This window comes from Ischnura elegans, chromosome 8 (assembly GCF_921293095.1).
Source record: "Ischnura elegans chromosome 8, ioIscEleg1.1, whole genome shotgun sequence".
Lineage (NCBI taxonomy): Eukaryota > Metazoa > Arthropoda > Insecta > Odonata > Coenagrionidae > Ischnura > Ischnura elegans.
In genome coordinates this window covers 25,933,551-25,958,856 of record NC_060253.1, presented here as the reverse complement: position 1 = coordinate 25,958,856, position 25,306 = coordinate 25,933,551, and the positions used below count along the sequence as shown (strand labels likewise).

Below are 25,306 nucleotides of genomic sequence, written 5' to 3'. Positions count from 1 at the left end.
AAATGTAAATGAACGTACGCCACGGACATCCTTGTGATGTGCTCATCCGCGCTATCAAAGAATCCCGCGTGCTGGAAGAAAAAAAGAGATTCTATTTTGAACACACATATCTCGGCCCTTTGACCGGAAACGAAAATATTTCAATGCCGTAAAGCAGCTGTAAGGTGTGTTCTGGTATAATTATCTTGATGCTTGAAACGACAATTTTATTCAACTTGAGGTCGTAATTAAAAGTAATTGAATAATACTATCGGCCTCGGTGGCGACGGGGTAAAGTCCTTGCCTGCCATTAACGAGGTCGCGGATTCGAATCCCGCCCGGGAAAATTACCCTATCCAGGTCATGGTGGTTCGCGCACGTGTACTTGTCATTTTGTTGAATAAACCCTCATCCAAAAGGCCAATGTGTTTTTTTCGTTGGCATGAGGATAAAAAAATAAATTCACGGAACGAAAAAAATACAATTTTTTCCTTGACTTAAACTATTAATGATATCAGTGAGTGCGAGTATAAAATACATTTTATAGCAATTGCACATGAGACACATTGATGATATGACTGAGGGGCTATTTATTATTCACCCTCGCTTAAAATTACCGTTTGGTCACCGACAAAATAATTTTTTCCTAATTCTTTGTAAGCTGGCACATAATTTATAATTCAGAAGTATTGTTTATATGGTTTGACATCTCTTTTTAAGTTTAGGCACAAAATAAATCCTTCATTATAGTCGTTAAAAAGTTCAACAAGCTTTGTTTTAATTATTGTTTTTAAACAGCCGCTTTCAGTACTGTTAAGTTACCTAGAAACCGGTGATTACATCATTTTTCCCTGTTCTTTACCAGTTGGCACATAATGCATAATTCAGATAACAGCATGTCTGTTAAGTGCTTCACTGTGGCATCCTGAGTAGGTACCTTTCAGTCCGATGGCTACAGAAGAGGGAAATTCTCCCCATTGAGTTTTACGGCCCGACCTAACCACGTTGCTATCCGCACTTGAGCTCCCGAATTATCTCACCTGTGGAGGTCTCATGCTCAGATAACTGCACAGAAGCAACTCCTCCGTGTCGAGGTGGATTTTGGACGGTCCCTTAAAATACTATTACGCATCGTTTAAGACTTGGGTAAGCACATGTCTGCGGCCCAGGGAAAACCCGCTTCCCCGCACTTCAGCGCTTCTCGACATTTCAAACACTAACCTACATAGCCCTTATCTTTATTCCTCAGTTTCCAATGTATGCTTAATTTTCCGCGTAAGACGTATGTTCAAAATAAAGGGATTTTTTTTAATTCCGCGGGTATTGTGTTTGGAAAGTCTGCGGGTCAAAACAATTGTTATGATGTAAAATTTTAGGTTTCCCCGGCGTTGAAATTGATGAAAAATTTATCGAGTTTCTCAAAAGGTGTGGTATTGGGTTAATTCTCCCATCGCTTCAACGGCTAGATCTGCCATCGTCAATTTCTACGCCGTAGGGGTTTACACTTTATGGTACTTTTTACGATGCTTATTTATTTAATTATTCATATCCTTGGTTGCCCTTATTGTTGTGTGCGGATATAGCGATTAATTATGGCATTCCAGGCACTGCTTACTAGGAAGCCTTTATCAAACAGAGAGCATAAAAAAAGATAAACGCGAGGGACGGACAAAATAATCGTTTGATACGGGCTTAAGGAAGGAAGAATGATCTTTCCCATTAAACTGCTTTGCGTGTATATACACTTCTTGATATTCGTCGATGAGGTATTCACCACAAATATAACCCAGGTTGAATAAGACACGGTACAAAAGACAAAATAAAATTCTTGTGAGTTTCTTTCTATTGCGCATTTTATACTGTGTCTTACCCAGCCTGGGCCTATTTATAGTCCCAAACATACCTTATATGGGTTATATATTAGTCTGAAAAATGAAATATCTCAGCACCTTATGTTCACATAAAGTCTGTCAAAACACTCGTAGTACAGTTTTTGAAATTATAATAAATATGCTGGATAAGCCGAAAAAGGAACGTTGAATCAAGAAGAAGCATTGCAGTCCATAACGGAAGTAAATGAAGGAGTAAGGGATGGAAATAACGCGCAAGATGAAAAAAACAAAAGAGGTCAGGGGGCGCAAGAAAATGTTTGGGAGAAGAGGGAAGGCGTAGCTCATGCATACTAAAAATGCTCCAGGCCACAAAAAAAAAAAGGTTTCAGCCACGAAGCAAGTACGTGGCGCGGGAAAGTACTCTTTTTATGCACACATTTCTCACTTCCAAAAAATGGAGCATAAAGAGAATGCGGCAGGGGAGTTAGGTAAGGGTAACAAAAATCCCAAACGCCCCCCTCTTGGAGATCGCCCAGTTTACTCGCGCGCCCGGACCCCCCGATGCAAGGGGACTGGATTCGAATTCCACCATTTCGTTGCTACAGACATCCACGGCATTTAAGTGTATCTTAAGGTTTACAGTCAGGGGGTGTGGCGATTAAATCAGTTTTCAAGGAAAAAACAACAAAAAGAATTTTAGGATTAACTACTCCAAATAATTATTCATTGATAATATTTTAAAGTGGTATTTCATATTGTGACGGTGTGGCACTTTTAGTGTACCTCTCCCCCCAAAATTTCTGGTACCCCCCCCCCCCCAGAAATTCCTCCAAACTTATCCACAGAACTTCTCCCGCGATGGACTTTTCGCGCCAAGGCCCTTCGACTCAAAGGCTCGGAGACTCTAAGTCCCGGAACTCTTGTCTCCGAACTCTGACCTCCGACGCAGCCCTCCGACGCCAGCCCACCTGGAGATCAAGACTTATATAGGTAGTACGGCGGAGGAATACCTACTCCTGGCAATCAAGAGGAAGTGGGTGGTGAGGCATAAGAATGCAGTTTGGAGTGAGAATTACTCCACTTGTCCTATCACAATTCTCTCTCCCTCCAACACCTCATCCCACTATGTCTCTCCCCTCCTTGAATTCCAATGACTTCCAACCCAGGAGATAGAGGAGAGAAAACCCGGCGGTGCGCGGTTCTCCCCCAACCCCGGCTTGGATGACAGACGTTTTGCAGTGGTGCCAGTCAACAGAGGCGCCTACCGGGAGATTTACACCGATGCAGCTAACTTGAACATCGCCCTATTACCCCTACACTCCTTTGCAAATTCCCTCCCCTCACCCTGACACGATTCGGAGGTCGCCCAGCTCTCTTTTGCTTCAGCGCTGGCGGTGGACAGATTGATCGGCTGACAGAGGCTGATTCCTTAAAAATCATTCAGCTTGTACTTAGTCTTTGGTAATGTTTCCTATGAAATCATTAGTCATCTTCGTTGTTTTCTGTAATAATTCTGATTTTGAATATTTCTACTTCTAATGGATATTGATTGAAAATGACTCGTAATTTTGTGACAATTGTTTCTTTGAGTGCTGATTATTGTTTGTGGAGTCTTTCCCTTAACCAGCTAGTGACAGACGATCGGAGTTCCCTGTGTCTGGGGCTTTAGTTTAGAATCTGGAAGATTTAAAGACGTGACGCACAGCGGTATGACCCGCACATGTAACGTTTTGTTTTTTCCTATTTTTCCTTTCGGATGTTCCCTGTCTCAAGCTTTTGCTAGTTCATATTTTCGCGGGCATAGCAATAGACAAGCGGCCTTACTCTTAACTACAATGGGGTTTCGCATGTCATTTGGGTATTGTGTCACGTGAATGACGGCATAAATCGGGCCCCGCGCAAGGAATCTGGGTGATATGATGGTGGAAGGTGCAAGAAGGGCATAGGCAGTCCTACATACTCCGTAGCCTGGCAAGCGAAGGTAAGCAGAGCACGGGGGGGCCAGAGAGGGAGAAAAGAGGGGCGAGGTGCAGTGTCAAGGAGATTCGTCACGTCGTGTAACGCCAATAGGGTGGTTTCCTATAATTTTTTTATTACCTAAATCGAAAGATTATTTACTCCTGGAGTACGCATTTCACGCTTTCAGATTTTTTAATGACGATATCTATTTTTCGCGATTAAATGAATAGTGAAAATTTTCAAGCTCGCGAAAACTCGACGGCTAAGTATGAACGCTGGGAAAACACCGTTTGATGTCATTCTGGTTCCCGCTGTCGCCGTGCGAGGTGACCTTAGGGCGAGGCTTTTAGCGCTGATACGGTGCAGGCTGCTAGCAGGTAGCAGAGTACCCTGCTAGCTGGTAGTGCTTGGCTTAAATAAGGATTATTATTACCCTATCAAATAAAGAAAACTTTCCGACCTTAGACTGTTTTAATACGTGATTATTAAGACATATTTCCCGGTGCTCTGTGCCTCATGCATGCATTGGTACTCTCAGACGATGTAAAACTCCTATAGATCCTTAGATAGTCTCCTCCTCTACTCGTATAGAAACTAGGTCCCTGTGACGTCACGTGGAGTGGCATCGCATGGGCGCCAATCTGGACTTTTTCAAATGCGGTTAAAATTGACCATTGCCATTCGTCTGAACTGGGATTTCTAAAACCAAATAATTTATATATTATGAATACACTAATGGTGTGTAACAAATGGCAATCAATGCCATCCGTTTTCTTTGATGAAGGAAACTACCCTATGCGCCAATCATCCTGAAAACCTCGGGCAACCAAAAAGCCTGTGGATTGATGACGTGGAGCCACATCTCGACACATGAGTACTCCACAAATCCCCTTCTCCCTGGATAGCGAATTATCCACTGTTCCTGCTCCAACCAGCCATTCTTATGCTAAGAAGACACCTCGTGTGGAGGTTATCGCTTGTGATAGTGACTCAGGAACATTTCCACTTAACGTTAATAAGGTTGTCACAAAGAAAAAATCTGTATAATCATTCTCCCGTCCCTTCGATTTGTGCCTTAAATTCAAATAGTGCTGGAGACTTTAGTGCGATCGGACTTAGAGCATGTAAAATTCAAAGTGGACAATAGACTCGACAAATAATTGTTGTAGAGATTCCTACAGAGGTCATTATGAATTTTGTTATGTATTAGTATTATTTTTTTTTGTTTTGGTGGGTAATTGAATTTTTGTGTTCTCTTTCCATCAGTGTTTCATTCAAAGAGATAATCATTTCATGCCTAATTAGATTTAAGAAGGAAGTTACTTATGTTTTTTTTAAATTTTCTGCCAATAAATGTCTAAAACCATTCACAGTCTGAACATGGTCGTTTCGTCTTTGCTGTCCTTCGCATTGGGGTTCAAAATTTGATATCTTGGGCTGTTCAAAAACAGCCCAAGATATCAAATTAATGCGAGTAAGAAGAGCTCGAAATAGAACACCTTTATCACGTCAGAACTGCTGCAAGTCTGCGCCATAAGATGATGGAACGCGAAGAAATGACGAAAAACCCGTGGCGAAAAACACACTTTTTATCAACATCCAGGAAAAGTCAACTGTATTTCTGAATGAACTTCTCTTTTGGAGTTCAAAGCGGCGTGTTTTTCAATTAAATTATATGATCAATAAAGAATTTCAGATACAAAAACCGAAAAGAAATACGAAAAAGTCACAAGGCCCTGGTTTGAGATAAAAATATGAAAGTAGTTTTGTTTTCATCAAATGCTGTAACGAAAATTCTAGGATAACCCATATGCAAAGCGAAAAGGAAACGTAATATACAAGAGATCAGAGGATTGTATAGCCACCAAAACAGACATCAACGGCAGAATAATTCCAAAAACAGTCCACGGATAGGAAGACCCTCGCGGTGAGCGATGCAGAAAAGTTGTCGGGATGAAATCACTCACATGTTCATATGTATCGAATGCTATTCCTCTTTCATTGAATTGAGTGCATTCAACTTTTTTTTGCATTTTTTCCCCACTCATGTACAATGAAAACCTGATCCACGCTGGAAATAGGAGTAAAACTTTTATCTATCCTAGATCATACAAACAAACTTGGTACACTAATGCTACAAATATATCCTGAAAATAGGCTCATAAAGCCAAATCGTATTGATTTTTGTCACCAGGGCATCCAGGCAAGTCCGAGTTCCATGATGCATCTCTTTGATAATCACAAGGAAATGAAGAAAAAAACGGCTCTAATTGAAGCATTGATCCTATGAAGAGAAACATATTTCTTTGCGTGCAATTCTATTTCCGAGTTCAACGCGGTGAGTTTCTTTTTAATTAAAGCATATGGTCAACGTAAGAGTTGAGATAGAAAATCTAGAAAAAGCACGGAAAATCTCGAAGGTATTGAGAGAAGAAAGAAATGTTATTTTGTCCAAATGATGAAACGAAAAGCCTACATAGTGAAAAGGAGGTAGAGTATACAAGAGATCGGAGGTTACAAGAACCTGCGACACAGATATATATACACTATGATGACTTTTCTATTCCAGTCTTCGTGTGGAAAGATTCTCGCGATGGTCGATGCATAAAAGTTGCCGGCTCGAGAGCTGAAATCACTCAGATGTTCCGAATGCTATGCCCCTTCTCAAAGCAGCACCGGATGAAAGAAATAATGAGAAAAAGATGCACGAACTTACTCCGCTACTGGGGCTAAAATTATATTTCCGTTCTGAACATCAGTCCCCTCGTTTCTCACCGAGAGCTCACATGTGTATCGTTCGCTTTATTCTACACCTGCTTCGACTCCAAAGTGCTTGCGGACCCCATCCCATACATCTCTTACATGATGCAACCCACTTCCGACCAGCTCCTGACAGGCTGATTAACACACGAGGATTGGGGCGAATGATACGGGATACGATAAAAGTCATCGAATCGACCCTCTCTAAAATAGTAAAAGAAACCATAGGAGAAATTAAAATAGATGAACGCTAAATATTCCATCTATTACAGGGCTACTTACTACTTCAATGGCGTGTGAAAGCCAGTCTCTAACATAATGTAGCTTGCCCTGCCTGACTGACTATTTCGCTCGCCCATAAAGGTACAAAACAAACTACCAAAGATACAGGCATATGCAGATATCCAGGCCGTATTCCCTGCGTAAATAGAGGTGCGTTAGGAAAAGAAAAAAAATTAAGCTGTGTTTACCCATTTATATGTATTCACTCATGACTCCCATAATTAATGCAATAAATTCTGTGCAGACTATTTTATAATTTCTTTTTTTTATTTACTTTTACATTCAAGATATTAGTTGATAATTTTTATCATTCTACGGAAAAAGAACCTCATTAATTTATTCTAATCTTCAATTATTCAATACGCTTCGCATTTTTTTGATTCTTGCGCTGTGGTTAAAAATTCATAAATTTATCTTCCATTCCAACAAAATAAAATAACCATTGAAAGCTAGCGTTAACATACATTCAAAAGTAAAGCAAAAAAGCGAAACTGCTTTCATCTATGCCTATAGTTAAAATTAAAGGTAAAATTAAATAATTGTAAAACCATAATACTCACGACCCTTATAATGTAAACGAGTACCTTACGTTACTACATGTATAATTCTCTATCGTTAACTCTCTCCTTTCCTGGGCTCTCAAATGACAACTTTTTCGTATTTTTAGTTTTAAAGCACAGTTAGGCACGAAAGTATGTTTAGAAATATTTCCGCACTCAAAAACGGAATGAACACGGTGAAAAAAAAAGTTCAAGGACCCCGGACGAGATAGGAAATATTTTCTAAAAATTAAAAAAAGAGCGAAAAATTAACGAGAAAGAGAGTGCAAAAATGAAATGAAAATTTCTCCAAAGATAATTATGAGATAGAGCATATTTCTACCGGATTCTGTGCAGCCATCCACTCGCAAAATTAAAAAAAAATTCGAAAGACAAAAAAATAACGATGAGCGTTATATTTATATATCTCTGCATGCCGCTCTCCCGTGAGGTAGAGAGGGTATCGCGAGTTCTAGACGGGTAAAAGTGAAGTAGGTACGTAGGTAGAGAGAAGAGAGAGATATACGGAAAGTGGGAGAGAGATTGAGAGAGAGCCAGCCAGCGGAATGGAGAACCCGCGACCTATGAAACTCGACGGAGCGTTCAGGAATTCAATTTAAAGCGCTGCAAAGCGAGCTCAGCGCTCATTTAGCGAGAGCGTTAGGAGATGAGTACGTTGGGTATAACACGCGCAAGTGCCTCGAACGAATGCATAATCGCTGGCAACACCGCACATAATGGGCGGACGAAAACGAACAAGAGCATAATGACACCAGTGGCAACACCAACATGAGAATTAACATGAAGATACGTGCATCACACACCGCGCGAGCAAAGCCCGCAACAAAACCGATATTTTTTCAAAATATTACTCGAATATAACTACACCTGTCCTCTTAGCCACACAGGATATTTTTTCAAAGGATTCATGACCTATAATAGAAGCGTTGACTTACACATTAACTTTTCTTGCACCGAAATTGTTCAGTTCCCTCCCGGTTGAAATATTGAGTCAAAAACTCAATGGCTTTGTTTCTGGCTAAGTTAAAACAATGGCTCACTTCCCAAGAGAGTGAAAATATTGGAAAATTGTTACAAGTTGTTGTATAATCTTGATAATTTTGATTTATTATTTCTTTTGTATTTTCATTGTTAACATTTATAATTTTTACAAGTTTTTCCTAATAAAGAATTCTCTATTCTTCTTTAAATTCGTGGTTTATTTTGTATTTGCCTCTTTATTTTTATTATTCTTGAATTTTATTTCCTCTATTCCGATCTTGTACAGCACGCATATATTTGATTATCAAAATTGTTATGTTTTTTTTATGTTTATAAATGATGACAACTCCTATTCAGGTATGCCTAAGGGGTACCTATATTCTACTTTACTGCTTTATTTATTGTGAATATGTATATTGCAATTTATGAATAAGTATAATAATAATAATATTATTATTATTACCATTATTACTATTATTATATTAGATCACAAACCTCGTCAATCGTAGTAACTGGTATACTGTGCCAATTGACTTTCTACCTTATCCAAACCATTGACATGTGCATGTACTTTCTTCTCCATGAAAAAACGGAATTTCGATTGTTTCTGACTTACTACCATTCCCGTGCCAACGCTTCAATTGTCCAACAGCTATGCAAATATTCTCCTTGGGTTAATACGATATAATTGCTCATATAATAACGGGAAATTAATTTTTAATTTTTTTAAACCCTTTATGGAATATTATAGTAAGTTGCTTTATTTCAATATGGATATTAAAAAAACATTTTTCATCGTGTTTCATTCATCTGATTTACACTAGGGTACTTATTTATTTTAATATTTTCCTCATTTACCGGAAGAGAACATTTTAGGGTAGGTACAAGGTAAGGTTTCAGGTTCGTAGGGAACCTTAGTTTTCATTAAAACATTATGAAATTAACAAAACAAACAGAATATTACGAATTTAAACACTGTACGGCGTACCTATTGGTTAATATATTAAGTTCTTTTCGTTTTTGTGATTGAGTCATGAATGACGATTGGTTAACAAGCGATAAGTGATAAACAAAGAAAATTTATAGCCTAACTTAAGGTTTGACAAGTCGTAAAATAATCCGAAAAGACTCCACTATGGAGGGAGATGCAAAAACGCTCCTTCCAAGACCCATTAAATGAAGTCAAGTCTAGGCTGCGTAAATGCCTTGGTCGACATAAAAAAATGTCTAAATCTGTGAGGAAAAGACTGCTCCAAAAGTTCTGCAGGGCGAATATAACTGCTAAGATGAAATGACGCCGATCATTAAAAAAAAAACTCGAAAGGTTTTATCAGGGCACTTGGAAGGAATTGGACGGGGCCCAGGAAAGTCGCGTACTTGTTGCTTTGAGATCCACTTCTACGACGGGCTGTCACCGAATTAAGCAACGTCAAACTACGGGCATAAAAAGACGGCTGGCAAAATCTTCAAGTCACAAGTGAGAGCTGGAGGAGGCGTAAAATAAGGGACCGTTTGCTAAAAGCGGACAAAAAAGGCTGAAAGCAAGTGACTGAGCGAAAAATACCACACAGTCAGGAATATTCTCTTTCGCATCACTAGGTCAAGCTTTGACATTTAACGTGTTAGCTTCATACTAGCATAACTATACAAGAGGAAACACAATTAATCTTGCGGAACGTCATAGCAATCGCTCACTCAAGAATGGTTATACAATGAGCTCATAGGAATACTTCATCGCCATATGCACAGAACCAGCAGTAAACATAAATGTATGCCCTTAAAATAAGGAATATTTTATTTACACATGAGAAGTTTAGTAAGAACATTCTTGAAAACCTATTATCATAAGATTGCTGTCTAAAAGTTAAAATAATTTAAATACATTTCCATGAGATGCGTCAAGAAGACCATCAGTTTAAAAAAATCTAAATCCAAACTATTTCTCGTGGATAATAAATAAATGAATAATAACTATGAGCGAGAGAAAAATTAGCTTAAAGGAAAGGTGAGCAAAGTACTGCGTCAAACGTATCTGCTACGATGAACAAGCCCGAAATGAGCATTGCACGGTCAGCCACGGATAAATTGACCCGGTAGAGAATCCGAGAAGAATTTCTTCAACGCCAAGCCAAGCACTAACCGTAAACAGATGTGCCTTTTCATAGACTTCACCATATTGGTAGTTGGTTTTAACATCAACTCGTATGACTGACGTCACGTTGTTAATACGAGGCATGTTTTTAAAGTAAGTACTGTTTTGACATTAAAAAACAACGAGTAATTTTTTTTCAAAAATAATTTATTCACTTGAAAGGCCATACTTCACTCTACTTTTCTACATAATTCCCATTACTATTGAGGCATTTATCGTATCTTGGGACCAGCTTTTGTATGACATCGTCAAAGAAGCTTGCCGCCTGATTAGACAACCACTGCTTCACGGTCGTTTTCACTTCGTCATCATCGGAATGGCGCTGACCCGCCAGATGCTTCTTCAAGTGCATAAACAAATGGTAGTCACTCGGCGCTAGATCGGGACTGTATGGAGGGTGGTTTAATTGTTCCCAGCCAAAAGAAGTGATAAGGTCTTGTGTGTCGATTTGCTGTGTGTGGACGGGCATTATCGTGGAGCAATACGACACCTGCACTCAGCAAGCCACGCCTTTTGTTTTGAATAGCGCGGCGCAGTTTTTGTAAAGTCGCACAGTACGCTGTTGCATTGATTGTGTCGCCGCAAGTCAAAAAATCGACCAGCAACGCACCCTTAATGGCGGGACAGCGCCATTCCGATGATGACGAAGTGAAAACGACCGTGAAGCAGTGGTTGTCTAATCAGGCGGCAAGCTTCTTTGACGATGGCATACAAAAGCTGGTCTCAAGATACGATAAATGCCTCAATAGTAATGGGAATTATGTAGAAAATTAGAGTAAAGTATGGCCTTTCAAGTGAATAAATTATTTTTGAAAAAAAATTACTTGTTGTTTTTTATGCCAAAACGGTACTTACTTCAAAAACATGCCTCGTATTAGCAAGTCCTTTTATCGCACGGTTTGCATCTAGTTACTTCGAGTTACGTATGCGCTGCGCGAGTTTTGAGGCGTCTGACGATGGTGGTTCAGGGTAAGCTCCTCATCAAAACATTTTGATATTATAGCCATTAATTTGTACAAGAAACGCTTATAGTTTCTGTGTATTTGAAAGCCAAATCATTCTTGTTATAGTATGGTTGACCACTGGCGATTGAGATTTGATTAAACTTAAATAGGCCGTCCTTAAATTGACAGTTATCTCTTTATCCATGAACAAAAATCAATAAAATTGAAAAAAATACATTTAGAAAAAAGGCACTATATCTGACTCTTCTCAAAGCAGAGAAAATTATATTTAGTTAGCTTCACAAACTGAATCCAGTAAATTTTGGATAAAGTCAAATTTTACAGCTTTTTCTGATTTTACGTGAAAACTAGAACCATTATATTCATGTTCATTGCCATGAAATGCTCTGTTTATTGCCCTAAGACAAGTTTTTTTTTGTAATTGAATTATTCCCCAAAGCATAATGATTACGCATGATATACTATTCTACATTCATAATGAAATCAATATCACTAGTACTACTATTTTAACAATGACTTCACGAGAAATAAGACAGCATAAACTATAGGAAATTTCAATGAGTTTTCCTTCGTCGGGTTTCAAAATGAAGAGGAATTACCAACCTTGCGGATAAAAAATTAAGAATACAAATCATTGGTCTTTAACCTCTGGCCAAAAGAATCACATTAGGCTGAATACGATTCGTATGGGACTTATCTCTCTCAGAGGCCATTACGCCAATTATAAATCAATCATCAAGGTTTATTCTAGAGGGATACTTATCACACAGGCATTCAATACTCATAAAATCAAAAGATATAAGCGGTCGATCAATTCTGAAATGAGCTGCTGATAGGCCACTGAAGTGCCGCATTTTGAATTAAACAAAGGCAACGATAAGGATCTTAAGTACCGCTTATCGCATGAGTTGATAGCAAAATAATTGGGAATACATGTAATCATTGTGGAGCTTATATTTTCTTTTTTCAGTACCTCAAGTTGATGAGAACAATAACAAAATTCCATGACTTGCATGCAAATTCTGTGTGCTAAAATATTTCTTACTTTTCTTGCCGTGGATGCATTTTTCCTTGGCCGACTATACACTTTGCAGGATTAATCTAATGATTTTCCCCCTCGGGTAGCCTGAATTTATGATGGAGAACTTGAACTATGAAGTGCTTCGGAAGAAATTGCCGACGTAGCAGAGGCTACTGATCTAACAATAAGAAACCTCCAATTGTAACGAGCCTCGTTATGGCATAAAAATGTTCTCATAACTTGCCTGCAAGAGCAGGCTTGTCCATCGTAATGAGGCATAGACTATGACAGCGGTAAAAAATCAAAATTCTCCACAAAAACTCCAAACTTGGATCTTCAGAAAAATGATGAAAAAATAGATGATTTGGACACGGAATTATGTCAATTGTTTACACGATTAGCTCGTAATATGCATTCATCACAATGAAAAATCTGTAGCATAAGACGACTTATTAAATCGAAACTTGAAGCTTGCAGGTGGTGGAAGAGCTCCGTGTTATCAATAACAGGCACCTTGTAACTTCCAAATTATATATATTTTTTTGAAATTTTGACCGATTTCGGCTGTTACACCATTATCAAGTACTGAAAATATGAAAAAAAAATATGGTAAGGACAGATTTATAGATACTGTGCTTGTTCATGGAGGGGAGGTTTCTTTCCCCTCTTCCCCTCCAGGAATAATCAATTCGAGTTCTGAACCAAACCACTATTAACGCTCCATTTACAACCATAGTATACATAGACCTGTCCTCACCATATATTTTTTACATTTTCTGTACTTGATAATAGTGTAACTACCGAAAACGGTCAACATTTTAAAAAATATATTGTGGAAGTAACAAAGTATCTTCTATATTATTTCTACTGTATAGATTCATTTTTCTCAACTTATACGCAACCAAACTCTACAAATGAGGTACCAAAACGCACAGAATTTATCAGAGAACATACGACGGCATATCTTACTTCCTAAATATTGCTATTGTATCCTAAAATTGGTTTTTAAATAATAAAAAAACGCTAAATATTCCTGATGTTAACGGCGCACAAACTGATACATTTGTTCATTTGCAACAATATCTCGCATTCTTTAAATAACTTTTATCAAAATGCGGCTGATCCCACATTCAAGTCTCCTGTTGATACGTAAGTATGAGTCATCATGTGCGTTTAACAGAGGATAGTGAATTAACTAATTAATTCCAATGCGGTGTTTAAACAGGTCCTCTGACCTCAATTTGTACATGAACATTCCAATTAAATTTGTGCATAAGACTCTGCCTTTTTTTCTACATTTTAAAATTAGAAACGCGCCTATCCCTCTGTGGACCTGCATTGAAAAGAGCGGGAGAAGCCCTCTGGGAGCGGGCGCATCACGCTCGTAGGTATTTCATTCTAGGGAATATTTACTTCCTATTTGAAACTCATCGATAAATTTTAATGGTACGCTTTCCAGATGTTAATAAATTTGGAACTAATTAATTTTAATGTTATCACTGAGCAGACAATTATTTTATTTTTTAATTTCCACATCATATTTTACATGATGAATAATGATTACACCCGTATCTTAGTAAAAGTTAACAATTGAATATTGAGCAATTCATATGCATTCCATAAATACATACAGAGGTGCGAATGAAAGGTTTCTCTGGTACTGCATTCACTCGAAATTGAGCCAATCACTCGAGGTACACGTGATACGATTTTTTTTCTCGTTAGAATACCCACAACTCTGATCAGCGCAAAGCGAATAAAAAAACTGTACTCGGATAATGAAATGACTGGGGATCTCTATTCAGATATAAATTTAATTACAGCTGTCATCGGATCACAACAAGGCGATAATTGTTTAAAAAAATGACGTGAGCAAAAGAAGACTGGGGTTGTTATTCATTTCGTCATAATTTTTTCTAGCAGTTCACAAAATTAGCATCAGAACATAATTGATTCAATTCTCATACCATGAATACATTGAGCAAGCTCTTTTCAGCCGGCAATAAATGCTGTTAGAGTCGATAGGGAAGAAGAAAAATCCCAATGCATTGATCGATGATAAATGGCATGCACATAGGGTTACATCAATATCACCACAGTAAGGAAGTAAAAATTCCTGCCACTAAACATTTATGTATGAGGACTAATAATGTTATGTTACTACGTTTTGAACGCAGATTAAAAACAGATCGTGAAAACAGGTGACACAATTCCGAGTCCTTTTGATCCATTTTTCACATATTTCTTATAGCACCAGATTTGGAGTGTTCTATAAGCTTTGATTTTTTAAATTTTAATTGTTATGAACAATCTTACACCAGATATGAATCTGATTAGCATCAATATCACAATAATATACCTTTACGGCATTACTCCGTGGAGTCACGAAATGTAAAAGAAAAATCACTTGGTATGATCCGCTCTGGCACTTTATTTACGACATTTATGACGTCACATTAATTAGGCAAAGACCTCGATGATGACACGTATGTGAGACTTATCGTGTCCCACCTCGACAAAACGCAGCAGCTGCATTTGTGAAATCACGGAATGGTCACAGCACCGCAGAATCTTTTCTCCGGTGTATCCGGTACAAAACTAAGAGGGATAAGAGAACTAATCGGTTTGGTTGGTAGCGTATTTGCTACCAACTTACTTGATCTCCAATTCATATCTCAGTCTTGTGAAATGCTGTAATAAACAGATATGCCGCACAGAAAGAATACCAAACCTCATTTCAATGTAGCATATGGTTATGCTAGCACCTAAAAATTGATTTGAGATTTTTAGAGGATTGTCCGGGAATAATTAACGTTGATAGTTTCTAAGAAAATTCGGTATGCACTCAATGCGGCAACTCTCAAGAGACCAACCTAAACTGCAACACTTTTATCGACTCTGCATTATCTGCAACGGGCGTATTTGTTAATTTGATCGTATAGCCTGTGATCAAACTAGCCGCAACTCTATGTAATGAACTCAAAACAATGGAAGGTTTCAACCCTTTCCCGTAGGGATACAATAAATTGTGCATCAGACCATATTGACCAGTTAGATCTAACAAAATTCACTAACTCTTGATTTACTTTGTGGTATTCCATTATAACTTTTCCTGAATATCAGGCAGTTACTTATAATACTTATTTTTTTTTATTAGAGCGCGACCCGGGTTTCACTGATTATCACCATCTTCAGGCAAATTATTATTATCATCATAATTAGCGTCTGAAGATGATGATAATTCATTGAAACCCGGGTCGCACTCTGATAAAAAATAAGTGGAATAAGTAATTGTCTGATATTCAGGAAAACTTAGTTCTAAGGTTTCCGCGGTGTTTCTCCATAAGGGCTTTCGGGCGTTCCTCCGCGTTATGTTGTCCGTAGGTGACGACAGTTTCTCCAGCCATCCTGCAGGAGTCTTCCGGTCAGAAGTCACTTCTGACTTTAAGACGCCAGCAGGATGTCTGGAGAAACTGTCGTCACCTATGAACAACACAAGGCAGAGGAACGCCCGAAAACCGTGACTCACATTGAGCAGTACCTACAGAGCTGTGCTGTATTTAAAAATATGGAAAATCGCTAAAGTTTGAATTTTTTCTCAGCTAATACGAGGTTACGACTTAGGAGATGAATCATCTGAATCCCAGACGACAGTTATCACTTCCATAAAACTCAGGGAAGGTTATAGGCCATAAAAGTACGTAGTTCTAGTCTAACTAAACATTCGAACTGCTCAAATGGATGGTTCAGCTGATTGGCTAGTTATATCTTTCAGTTTTTAAGCTAATTTCAAAAGTCTTTGGGCCATTAATCCAAGCGGATGGAGCGCTTGGATCAAGGTACTGCATAGAGGAGGCCCAATTCCATCCCAAACAAGGCTGATTTCTGTTGCCACTTCAATCGCATTTTAATGTGTTTTAAAAAATGTCCGCGGCGCAGTGATGAGTGCAATGTGAACCGCTTCTTTCCAATATTTTTCTTCCAGAATAATGTTTGTCATTGCAAGGAATAGCATTGAAAAGTGATAAATTTGGTAGATTACATCACATAAGTATAAATTTTGGCTAATACCCGTAATTATGCTTATTTCCAGTGAAACTCGAATCAATTTGTCCGCAAGTGACACTAGTGACGACTTTTGTAAACCTATTATACCCTTTCTAACCCAGAGCTGTTTCTGGGAGAAATCAAATTTCATTTTGAAAACTTGAAAATTTTACACTTAATAATAATTATCGTGGCAGCTAAATATTTCGTATTTAAAATTTACACTACAAAATAATATTTAGTTTAGATATCTCCTAAATAGAGCTGAAAGTTTAAACATTTTTTATGTTGCTTAGAAACAACATTGGGTTATAAAGGGTTAAATGTGCGAAGGGTGACAACACCTTTTAGAGGGCGACTTTGGATCCCCTTTTGTAATATTCGTGGCTTGGATGCTGAATGAGGGGGTTATGGGTACAAATATGTTCGTCTTCAAATGGGTTTCAACCGAACAGGTCTCCATTGTCTTGAGTTCAGTGGCCATAAATGAAGCGAGTGAATAATTGAGTTACTTCGCTTACCTTTCGGTGGTCGGGTCGGCACAGTTGAGTGGGTAGCGTAGCTCGATGACTTCTCCGTTCTTCTCCCGCAGCTGTCCCTGGTTCTCCATGTAGAACTGCACCAGTTCGGACAGAGTGGCGAACTTCTCGCCTCCGTAGAGGTCGTAGAAGTCGCCCGTGTTCTGGATCTTGATGTGCGTGACCTCCCCATTGCGCCTGCGGAGAGAAATGCGAGGTGCAATGGTCGCAGTCAACACCACAGTACACTTGACGGAAGCCATTATTCACAGGAGTCAAGTACAACAACACTTTTATATTCCCAAACAGCGAATACCAAGAATAGAAATTATGGTTGCAGTAACTCTTCTGGACATTAAGGGCTCAATATTACCTCCCTCGGATAGACTAACAGGGTAGTATTTGTTTGAATTTTAAAGTGAATATAACCTTTCATACGTTTTAAATGTGCGTCGACTTAAATATCACAATGACGTGGCAGTGAACACCCTAAATAGAGTTGTTACAGGGGCGCTTCCAGAAAAACGAAAAGATAGAGTTTATAATTAGCATCTGCTCACAAAACGAGGAAATTAGTTAGCATGATTCTTGAAAAACTAGTCCTAAAATAAGAAGTAATAGCTCTCTTCATAAACTTGCGTGGTATACGAGCGAGGTAACCAAACTATAGATCATTGACGTGGAACTACAGGGATATATAAGCATTCTATATTAGCTTCAGAAGAAACTATCCGAAATGTATCAGAGAAGACACATCAACACAGAACTAGCGCGATATTTGCCGTAGAATATACAATCAAATAGTTACCAAACAAATAAATTCAAACTTCTAAAACATTTTTGCGTGGTTAAAAATGCAGCAAAAGAAATTAAGAATAAGGTTGCCGTATACGTATTCCATTTTCGTGCGACTTTGGTTGAAATAGGCAAAATATCACAGCTGAAGGATTTCAAGATGTTCCCGCAAGTGAACCATATTTCCGCAAGAAAAGGACTAAGTATTAAGAGGTATTACGCTTAAAAAAGTAGGCTATATGAAGGAAGGCATTATTTCAGACTTTCCCGAGGCAGAGTTCATTTTGGGGCTGATTAACGGTTGAGAAATTGTAACTGACGGCTTCCTCACGAACTAAATGCGCTGCAGATGAACTACACTCGCAAAATATCACTTTACTGTTTCTTTTTCAATTTTGAGAACATGGATCCGCAAGGGAAAACGATACGTTTGATAGTAGGAAAACTGAGTATGAGAAAGCAAACTGAAATATGAACAAAGAATAAACTGTTTGAAATATAGAAACTAAAATAATAAAACGGAGATGATTGCAGAACTGAACCAATTACGACCTTTTATAGGTGTTGCCAAGGATGAATACCTGTCCCATGATACTAGACGCGGTCTTCTGACACTCGAAAAATAAACTACTGACGGAAACTACGAAAAGAGCTACACAACGATAAGGAAAAAAGGCACCAACTACATCATTACTAAACTAAAAAACATTCCCCGACCCCCACAACACGGCAAGGGGCCGATCCCCGTTGCAGCGATGGCAACCAGACCTCCGCGAGGAAAATAAACCACCGATGGAGACTACGAATATACTGCACAATGCGGAGAAAAAAAGGCACCCACTAGAGCTATACTAAACTACGTAACATTCCCTGATGTGGCAAGGAGCCGACGCCCGTTACAGCGATAACAACCAGACCTACACGCGAAAAATAAACCACTGACGTAAACTGCGAAAATACTACACAACGCAAAGAGAAAATGCACCCCCTAGATCTATACTAAACTACTTATCATTCCCCGAGCCCTACGACGTGGCAAGGAGCCGACGCCGTTTACAGCGACAGCAACCCGACCAAGGAGGCTGAGAGGGAATAAGGAGGACTCGACATCAACCGATTTCGTATCAGTTAAATCAGAGAGAGAGAGGTACTCGAGATATCTCTCGGCAGATAAAGGCATGGCTTGAGATACGGAGGCGGAGGTGAAAGCCACTAAGTTTCCTCGTTGAAGAGGCCACTTCGCTAGCGACCCAACCGATAGCGAATCGCAAAGTGCCAAACTACCTTTAGAGCGTCTCGAGTTCTGGAAGCGCGCCAGACACAACACTGGCGGGTTCAGCCCATAGAGGTTTCTGCGGAGAGCGTTAGCAATAACTCCAACCGTTGACAACGAAGTCAGTCGTCCGCCATATTGTTTTACCTCGGGCGAAGCAGAGAATATACATGCACGGTTAAGTTTTCGACATAAACTTGGGGATTGGTCGTAAAATGAGCCCAGGGGTGGATTAAGAGGGGCGATCACAGGAGTCATGACAACACCCCAAATTTTATTAGTTTAATAGTTTTTGCATCTTTGTCAAGGATTGAAGGGAGTGTATTTTCAAATAAATAGCTTAACCCGTCAACGCCCACGGGTGCCATATGGCACCCAGTGCAGAGCCGAGCCAGTACTCCTGCATGCATTTAATATGTGAATTTTAGCATACATTTCAGTGCACATACTTAGTAGAAGGTTTCCCCTATTATTCAGTCAATTTGGATTGTGTTCATTGTGTTGAGCTCATATGTTTCACATTTTATAAAAGTGAAATATGTGTGAATTAAAAAAAACTTTGCCCCAAATGTGAGAGAAGTTTGAGGTTATTTATAGTGGAGCGTAGCACTCCCTAATGCAAAAAGAAACGATCTCTCTAAATAAAGGTCAGGAGGTATTTCATACTCCCTGAACCCAGGCCATTTCCCCTTATAAAATAGATACTAAATTCGCCCCTGAATGAACCGTGTATTTATATATTTGATATGAAAAAACAGCTCTTTGGGCAATAAACGAACAATATGCGTATAGGCTAAATAGAGATTGCTGTACTCTTGAGAAAACATTAACGCTTTTTAATCAAGAAGTAGTAAGCAAACGAAATGCACAACAAACGCGATTTCTTACTACGGCGGCCGAATCAATAAGCTGGCTTCACTTTCACAAACGCCCTCTTAAGAAACGTTCATGGGCATACGGGGATTTAAGGGGGGAAGGGCCCAGGGGGTACATCCCCCCCCCCCAGAGGCTTAAAAAATAGACAATATTTTTAATACGGTTATCATTAAGTTCGTTTTGTGTATTACGGAGCCTCAATCAGTTAATTTAATATTAATAACCTTAGAATCAAAATAAAGAGAATATATTCCACAGTAATTGTTTTAATTTGGTTTTAATCTCAAATATTAGAAGACCTGTAAGACCCTTGTGCCCCCCCCCCCCTTCAGAAAAAGCCTCGATCCACCCCTGTTCATGGGGTTATATATTTCAGTGTAAGAAATCAATTATCACATGAAAGTAGATATTCACTGGAAAATTAAAATTCAAGCAAGCTAATTAGCTCTATGCACTTGAATTTTGAAACAAAGCATATGGCAGTGATACTAACCCTAAGAAGGTCAGGAAAAGAAAGACCCGGGATAAGGAAACACAAAAATGACAGAAATATAAGGTGTAAAATTAAGAATGAAACCAATTCCATTAATACAAAGAATAGATATCATAATGTAATAGAGATAGTGATGAATTAAAAAATTAATGACTCAAGTGTGTTATGGAATGCAAGTATGCAATAAACTCATCAGCACTACGAGAATAATTTTTTTTTTAAGTGAAGAATATGACCTAAATATTGTTCAAGTATGCGGAAGTACGAAGAAATCCTTAAAAGGAGTAATTCATGCTTAAGTCTATTCTAATTACACAGGTCATGTATTCTAAGGTATGGAGTTATGAATTAAAAAGTTAACAATGAAAGCGTATTATATATAGTTATGTAGGCAGCAAACTCATTAGCACTGTGAACTTTAATTTTTAAATTAGACATATGATCTAAATATTATTTTGGTAAGCCACCGTAATACGTGATTCGTTAAAAAATTCCGTATTAGGTTAGCCTATTCCAGTGATCAGGTAATTTTTTAAAGGATATGAATTAAAAAAATAACAAGTTATGCGTTTAATATTGGTATCTACTCAAAAAGCTAAACATATTTTTAATCAAGCACATGGCCGGTATACACATTATTATTTAGGAGCGCGTCAGTGGTACCAACCTGACGGAGAGCGTGAAATCTCCGGGGTTGCTGCGGCTGGGCCGGGCGAGGAAGCTGCCGTCGAACCCCCGCTCCATCAGCAAGCACTCCGCCTCGATTCCTGACACGTTGGGGTGGAACCATCTGAATGAGGAAAAACGGAAAAAAAACATTAATTTAAATACAAATAACGTAATTTAGGGGTGAATTATTCTTGTGAGCAATGTGTGATGTATTAGCAGAGTACGAGAAAGGAATAGTCATTTGAAAACCTTGGCTAGAACATGGGACAACTAGCTAGAAGATTAAAAACAAATTTTATAATACTTAGTTAACGGTGACCATAAGATGATACAGCCTTTCACTTAACCTGAGTGAAAGCTTTGTTAGTGTCTGGTTAGTTTCTGATGTAAGATTAGACTCAAAGCTAACCAGAAATTTCATCCACCGCTAGGTAAAGTGGAAGGCTACATCATCTTATGGCTAGCGCCAACCAGGCATTATAAAACCAGTCCTATGCGTACAACTAAGGAAGCAGTTAATTAATGATCAGATTTAGATCATGATTCCTTAAGTTGAAGAGGCATGGATAATGACAACCATAGATATTTCAAGTTCTGGATGCATCCGATATTCGATGTTACAGAAGAATGATGAATAGCAGAAGGTTAGGGAAGAGGTGGAGTGAAGTCTTTTCAGAGCATTGAGAACAAGACGGGACAACCTTATCGGCCACATTCTACAAACATCACACACAAAAATCAGTCCGTAAACATGTGAATTGATTATTTGATGAAAATTATTGATGAATAACAAGCGGAAGGAAAGAACAACTGAGGAGAGGCTCGGATTCGATGCATATAACATGAGATAAAGGATATAAATGAAGAAATATGCCAGCGCTCAAAGACTAAGTGAAAGGAGAACTGTATGCATAGCTGTCAATCATAATATTGATGATTGATGACGATATCTTCTATTATATGAGGCAGTAGATTCATTGGAAGCTATAAATATAAGTTAAATAATACATTTCAACATAGTTTTCAGGTGCCGAGGTGAAAATAAATCCGGTAAAAACCTGGTTGCCAAGGGATACGAGTGAGTCTCAGTTCTGTGCTGACATCGAGTGGAAAATCAAATGCTTTACTTAATATCTAATTGATCCCGTTTTTTTCATACCTAATCTCTGAACCTAACTCTGTATAGAAAAAAGAAATCACTTGTACCCCTTGGCTTCCCACCCACCCATATATATCGCCAAAACCAAATAAACTGATAACTCACCCATCGATTCAAACCAAAGATTGGTATGTATAAGTAAGATAAGAGTTAAAATTAAACGCAAACCTGGAAAGTATCTCATATTCAAGTTTGAAGAGCTAGTTCGCTCCCTTGAGCCACCTTTCTCATTGAGAATATTTAGTTGGGACTGTGAGGAGACTTCGTCCGATGCTTGAAGCCAGGACCTTTCGCTCACCAGCCAAGTAATCTATCACCTAGGCTACAGCGCTCCAGGTTTCTATAAATCAAAAGACTGTGATAGCCGAAGAACTTTCTAGCTACTCCATTCAACCTGAAAACGCTGATAGGCTACGCCTTCAAAATATCAGCGCGCATCAAACCCTGAACATGGCGGAAAAACCCGAGAAATTTTCCGAGAGAAAACTTAAAAATTAGAAAATATTCACCTCTGAGATCTACGGTATACCTCGTCATCTATACATACGAGACAACATTACCGAATAGGATGATTTATTGGATCGGACTTTCGATACAGTCTCTGACAACCTTTCACCAAGGGATGCACATTCATGACGTCAATGAGGTCGTTTCGCACACAGTAAATGCCATTCAACGGAAAAAACACGTACACTTTTTTATGACTGGGACCGTCATGATGACGAGAGAATTTTCCAGAAAAAAATTGCGAATTCCTCCTTTCCTTTGTACTGCAAAAGCTTAAAATCGAAAAAATTACAATTTTAAATCCGTTTCGACACTTGCCGCAGTGATACGCGCATGGAATTTGCGTCACACCGGACGTTTTCCTTTTTTTTCATTAGTTTAAGCGCTATAAGAGATTAAAGGTGTCAATCACGGTTTGATATTATATTCATGAATTAAAAATTACATCCGCGGAGGCAGAAGCTCGGTCAATTATCGTTCGTGCTTACGGATTAGGGCTTACACCATAAAATCCATGACATGCTGTCAACAAAGAATATTCGTTAACAGCTAATGCCTTTCATTGATTTATACAGATAGACATTTTTACATATATTTAATATTCGGTGATTGTTATGTTCATATATCGTATCCATAATACTATTTATGAATAACCTTCTGCCTAATTGCATCATGCAATGAATATGGTCAGTTAAATAGCAAAGCTTTCGTTCAGTTCAGCAACGACTTCTAATTTTCACGATCGTAAAATTTTCTCAAAAATCTGAACAAGAGTTAAACAATTTTTCGCTCATGTTGAAAGTACCCAAATGAAACTAATTAATTATATGAGTGTTCGTCAGTTACAATAAATTTGAGAAGTAGTGTTGAACCAAACACGAGGTTATTTTATAGGTATATGAGGTTATTTTATTATTTATTAATAATCATGATAAACATTTACAGCCTTAAATTAAAAAATACAATTACAAACATCTGTAATACCGAAAACAGTACCTTTGGCCACTTACATCGGGGTATTTAAGTAACAACTAAACGCACACGAACATCCATGCCCTTGATATAGGCAACCTACCCAATCAGGACTCGAACCCGCGACCTCTTGTATGGCAAGCACGGACTTTACCCCGGCGACAACGAGGGTACCACAATCATTTATATTCCGTTTTCTACAGATGAAAATTTGCCTGAGTATTGGACCACTCGAATCTCAAAGCACTATCAAGTATCCTTGCTTATATACGAATTTTCCGTACAGTTGCGTCAAGATTGTTGTCTAACACTGAAGGAGCTCACGATGCCGGCCAAGAGGGCTAAGCGATGTCTCAGCATGTCGCTAAATAATAAATTTAAAAAACCATTCTTAGTCAGCCTTCATCTTTTGAGGTAAATTTTTATTACAGTATTATTATAATCATTGTAATCTCGTTGAACAAATTTTACTCAAGGCGATAATTTTAGAGATGCCTTTATTTCGTCAATAATTTAACAAAATTAACAAATTTAGGAAAAAATCATTCTGCTACCTGTTTATTCCATCCAAAAAATTGCTATCCTTATCACTAGATATGAATAAAGTGTAACACAAGACTAAAATGAAGTCACACGCCACCATAGTAACACTATCCTCAGGGAGTCAAAACACGGGACCAATTTTTTAATCCCAACGGATAAACATTATAGGATATTTAAAAAAATTCACTTAAGACTTACTTGAAGTACTAAACGTTTAATAAAGCCAGTTTTGATTGATGCATTTTGTCAATTTTTTACTATTTCGATGGCTAAACTGATAAGTAGTCCATTGAAACTTGATAATTTTAACTCCTTTTCACGAGACAGATGCATAATGCTTAATTTCGGAACAATATTATGTATTTCTTTTGCCCTACCCCGATTAATAGTTCGTACATTTTTACAAGCAACGTCAAAATCATTTTCTTGAATATTTTTTTCAATTTTCTATGACCAGTATTTTAAGGAACTATGTCCAATCCATGAGCCCTTTTATACGCCCAAAAATAATTTCTGACCGACATAAGTGTATAAAATAACATAAGTTATAAACGATTAAACCGTCACCAATAAACACCAAATACGGCCAGTCCTAAGGAGGCGTGGCGTTTTATAAATTATTATACCGCCTATTATTTGTAGTAATGAGAGTTTAAAGTTGCTTAATTATCCCTGACATGAGTTTCGAAGAAAAATACTTTCCTTTAAAGTCTACCAATTTCCTTCAAAATTATGAATAAAAACGTAGGAAAAAATAATCTTCATACCCATTTGAATCTTAAATGTGCCCATTTGTCATTTCACAAAAGCGTGAGCGTCCTTACGAACGACGCTCACTGCGTCGTCAGTCAACTTTTTTAAACGCCTCGCATTACGTGTCGGCACGCACCTCCTACGTGAACGAAAAAGAAGTAGAACATTTTTCATTTTCGCCCAGCGTGGAACCTCATTAAGCCGCGGGAT

General features: G+C 38.3%; 1 protein-coding gene across 2 annotated transcripts in view; it reads right to left on the bottom strand.

Moving 5' to 3' along the window:
- The window catches only part of LOC124164191 (tyrosine-protein phosphatase non-receptor type 11-like), a 1,101,414-nt gene that overhangs the window by 582,647 nt on the left and 493,461 nt on the right, over nucleotides 1-25,306 (bottom strand). For both annotated transcript variants that reach the window (XM_046541402.1, XM_046541400.1), the window contains exons 2-3: nucleotides 21,161-21,283; nucleotides 17,060-17,254 (exon numbers count right to left, since the gene is read on the bottom strand). In XM_046541402.1, the coding sequence (XP_046397358.1) occupies nucleotides 17,060-17,254; nucleotides 21,161-21,283 (318 nt within the window). The remainder of the gene's footprint in view (nucleotides 1-17,059; nucleotides 17,255-21,160; nucleotides 21,284-25,306) is intronic.